At 43.6% G+C, this 4548-nt stretch overlaps 1 protein-coding gene across 1 annotated transcript in view; it reads left to right on the forward strand.

Annotated features, from left to right (window-relative positions):
* LOC146720579 (uncharacterized) overlaps positions 1–3913 on the forward strand; it is a 4005-nt gene extending 92 nt beyond the window's left edge. Inside the window, exons 2-3 of the mRNA XM_085488248.1 lie at positions 167–552; positions 1261–3913. Of these exons, the coding sequence (XP_085344374.1) occupies positions 167–552; positions 1261–3913 (3039 nt within the window). The remainder of the gene's footprint in view (positions 1–166; positions 553–1260) is intronic.
* The last annotated feature ends 635 nt before the right edge of the window (positions 3914–4548 follow it).

The raw sequence follows: 4548 nt of genomic DNA on the forward strand, positions 1-4548 counted from the left end.
CGACAAGGAAGTATTTCGACTCACGTACATACGTTCTCCATTTCAACACCGTGTTTACCTTACAAGGTCGAGCTCTGCAAGACAATAGATCGAAATGGACAAGGCAATATTTGCGTTTGATACGAATTTACGTTATTTAACGAACTCAATAACGAATTTCCAAAAGCTTGGAGTTGATAATCAAACTCATGCCATCACTAAAGGACGATTTCAACTCTTGCAAAATTACTGGAATAAATGCCAGGAGAATGCCGCTATCATTGAGGCAGTAGCAACCGACGCAGACGCGGCACAGCTTCCCTTCTTCAAGAGCAAGCTGCTAGACAAGGCGGAGGTCTCGTACATGCAAGCCTACGACTTCTTTCAAGAAAAACTCGAGGCATTTAACGTCGCTTCAATTTCCATTCCTGTACCAACGGCGGCCGCAACGACGTCCATCAACGAGATCCGATTGCCGAAGATCAACTTGCCTTCTTTCTCCGGTAATGTAACCGAGTGGCTAACGTTTCGCGATTTGTTTCTTGCGCTCGTTAAAAATCGCCGTTCCATATCGTAAGTCGAGAAATTGCAATATTTATTATCCGCGGTTACTGGCGACGCTGCTAAGTTGATTTCCCATCTTTCTCTAACCGATAGTAATTTCGATGTTGCATGGAAGGAACTCACGAATCGTTACGAAAATCAACGCGTTATTATTGACGCATATTTCAAACGTTTATTTACCATTCCTAATGTTTCGTCTAACGATCTGTTCGGGTTAAAACAATTACGCTCCAATTCATCGGAATCGATAAATGCTCTGCGTGCCTTGAAATGTTCTGTAGATGAATGGGATATGATTTTAGTCTACATTCTTGTACAAAAACTAGACAAATTGACGAGAAAAGATTGGGAAGTCAGCTTAGGTTCAGAGAGGAGATATCCTACGATGGAAAAACTATACGCGTTTCTAGATACACAAATTCGTTTGCTTGAGGCTGTATCCAAGGACGGAGATAACTCGAAGTCCGTCAACGGAAACTCATCCGAAAAGAGTTCCGGTGCTCGCTCGATTCCAAATGCGGCACGAAAAAATAATATAGTGCGTTCTCACCATACAAACACCGCGAGTACGTGCGCTCTTTGTTCCGAAACACATCGTTTAATGCATTGCGAGAAATTTCAAGCGTTAAGCATTTCGCATCGACTAGAGTTTGTTCAAAAAAATAATATATGCAAAAATTGTTTGACCAAAGGTCATTACGTTTCGAATTGTCGTAGTTCCTTTACTTGCTTGAAATGTAAAAGACAACATCATACTTTGTTACACGAGAATTCAAGGTCAAGTTTAACGACAACAACAGACTCTGGACAATGCGATAACGCGTCCAACGTACATTCACACGTGAACGCGGGAGTTAAACCCGTGCTCCTGGCTACCGCACGTGTTTGTATAGGATCAGAAAACGGTCGATATGTTTACACGCGAGCACTGATCGATCAAGGTTCCGATGCCACATTCGTTTCGTCACGAGTCGCTCAAATGTTGAGAGCTCGCTTAATTTCAACACGCGTAAAGGTATCTGGCATCGGTGACACTACGTCTAATTGCGTTCAACATGCCGTCTCTATTTCTATCAGCGCGACTAATAAAAATGATACGATTCTTCATACCAAAGCTTTGGTCGTTCCAAAAATTACAGCGTACATTCCACCTCATTTCCAATTACAAGAGATTCCGTTTCTTTCCAAATTGAATCTAGCCGATCCAAATCCAAGCTCAAATGATGCAATCGAAGTACTTCTCGGGGCCGAATTATACGGTTCAATTATGATGGGTGGCTTAATGAAAGCTTCTAACGATGCTACACTTGCGCAAGAAACGATATTCGGGTGGATCATTTCGGGTCCTATTTCAAACCAAAAAAATAGCCAAAGAATTCACGTTCACCAAGCAACTTCTGGCAATCTCGATTTCGAACTCCGACGTTTTTGGGAGCTGGAAGAAATTCCAACGACACACGCTCTCTCAGAGGAAAATCTTCGTTGCAACTTACATTTTCAAGAGACACATATGCGCGATTCTTCAGGGCGCTATGTTGTCCGCTTACCCTTCAAGTCTGGTCCTCCGATAAAGATCGGCGAGTCAAGGTCAGTAGCTACGCGTTCACTCGCGCAACTAGAGCGACGTTTAGCCAATTCTCGGGAAATTTTAGGGCAATACGTCGACTTTCTTAACGAGTACGAAGAGCTCGGGCATATGCAAAAAATCGAAAACGTGCAACGCTTCTTTCAACCGACGTTTCTACCTCATCATCCAGTTATTCGCGAGGACAATACTACAACCAAACTTCGTGTAGTGTTTAATGCCTCGGCAAATACCTCGAATAACACTTCTTTGAATGACCATCTTATGATTGGTCCAAAGTTGCAAGCCGATCTTCCGGCGATTATTCTTCAATGGCGTTTGTACAAATACGTTTTTTCCGCTGATATTCAGCAAATGTTTCGACAAATACAGATTCATTCAGACGATCGCCAATATCAATTAATATTGTGGCGTACGATTCCGAACGAGCCAGTCCATACTTATTCATTAAATACCGTTACTTATGGTACTGCCTGCGCGCCTTATCTCGCCCAACGCGTGCTCAAACAACTTTCAATCGACGAGAGTTCGCGTTTTCCACTAGCTCAAGCAATTTTGCAAAATGAAATATACGTTGACGATGTCCTATCCGGAGGCGATGATAAACCATCCACGATTAAAAAACGCGACCAACTAATCGGCTGTTTACTAAGCGCAGGCATTCATCTCAGAAAATGGGCCAGCAACGATTTTGAAATTCTACAAGATATAAATCCTGCGAATCACGGTCTAGCAAGTTCCAAGCCTTTCCAAGAAGGTGAACAATTAAAAATACTCGGTATTCATTGGACACCTTGCGATGATAATTTCTCCTTTGAAATAAAATTCCGTCCACCATCTACCGACATTTCGAAACGACAAATCCTTTCGACAATAGCGAAAATATTCGATCCCCTCGGATGGGTGTCTCCGATCACGATATCTCTCAAAATTCTACTGCAAAAACTGTGGAAATTTTCCTACGGATGGGATGATATTCTTCCTGCGGAAATAACAACCGAATGGAATGCTTTTTGCGAAAAGATGTTACACTTGACGACTCTGCAAGTTCCTCGTTGGTTAGGCTTCGAGCGTAACATTCAGTGCTTGCATTTACACGGCTTTTGCGACGCTTCATCTAAAGCCTATGCAGCGGTAGTCTATTCAAAAATTGTCACGAATTCTGGCGATAGTCATGTTCGACTTCTCCTATCAAAAACCAAAGTTGCTCCGATTAAAACGATTTCGATTCCACGACTCGAGCTCTGTGCGGCTCAGCTGCTAGCACGCTGTATTTCGTTTACTATTGACGCGATGAAATTGCAAAACATTCCTGTGTTTTGCTGGAGTGACTCGACAATCGTATTAGCATGGTTGCAAAAGACTCCATCAGATTTAAAAGTATTTGTAGCTAACAGAGTGTCTTCTTTTCAAACGAAGCTTCCTACGGCGACATGGCTGCATGTGCCAACAGAAGATAATCCCGCAGATTGCGCATCGCGCGGCATAAATCCAGCTCAGCTAACGCCTTCCAGTTCCTGGTGGAACGGCCCGGCATGGCTGAAATTTAACGAGGATAATTGGCCAGTTCAATCTACGATAAGTTGCACCGAAGATGATTCCGAATTGAAAGCGTCAAATGCAGTCCACTCGCATCATTCAAATCGAGCGGAATTTTTTGAATCCTTCAATCATATCTCCACGTGGCCACGCTACGGGTCACCGCATACGTCCTTCGGTTCAAGTTTCGAACGAGAGTCCCAGATGTTGCTCAAGGTCTCTCTATTTTGCAAGTCGATGAAATAAAAACCGCGCACAGATTCTGGATTAAACAGATGCAAACGGAATACTTTTCAAAAGAAATCGTCGCTTTCAAAGCCAAGTCGAGGTTACCAGTTCGATGCTTCATCCATTCTCTCGATCCGTTCCTGGATCCCTCCGGTATCCTACGCGTGGGTGGTCGACTTCAACTGTCTGACCTTTCATATGATCGTAAATTTCCGATTCTACTTCCAAAACATTACCTTTCTAAGCTCATTATCGATCAAATTCATAAGGATACACTTCACGGCGGTGTACAATTAATGCTTCGCACGTTGCGAGAACAATATTGGATTCTGGGGGCGCGAAGCATGGTAAAAGGTTGTATCCGCAATTGCGTGACATGTACTCGGCATCGCGCCATAACCGGCGTACAATTTATGGCCGACCTTCCTACATTTAGAGTAACTCCGTCCCGTCCATTTTGCCATACGGGACTTGATTACGCCGGCCCCTTCGCAATTCGAGACGCTTCCGGCCGCGGACGTAAGTCGCACAAAACATACATTTCGTATTTTAAACGCAAACCTGGTCAATGACTAAGAAAAATCCTACCAAATTTTCCCCCCCAAGCTCCCGCGTACACATTCCACACCGTGCCGTGACCCGTGAACAAGCAA

Source organism: Nylanderia fulva, unplaced genomic scaffold (assembly GCF_048542155.1).
Source record: "Nylanderia fulva isolate GAGA-0341 unplaced genomic scaffold, ASM4854215v1 Scaffold662, whole genome shotgun sequence".
NCBI classification, from domain to species: Eukaryota; Metazoa; Arthropoda; class Insecta; order Hymenoptera; family Formicidae; genus Nylanderia; species Nylanderia fulva.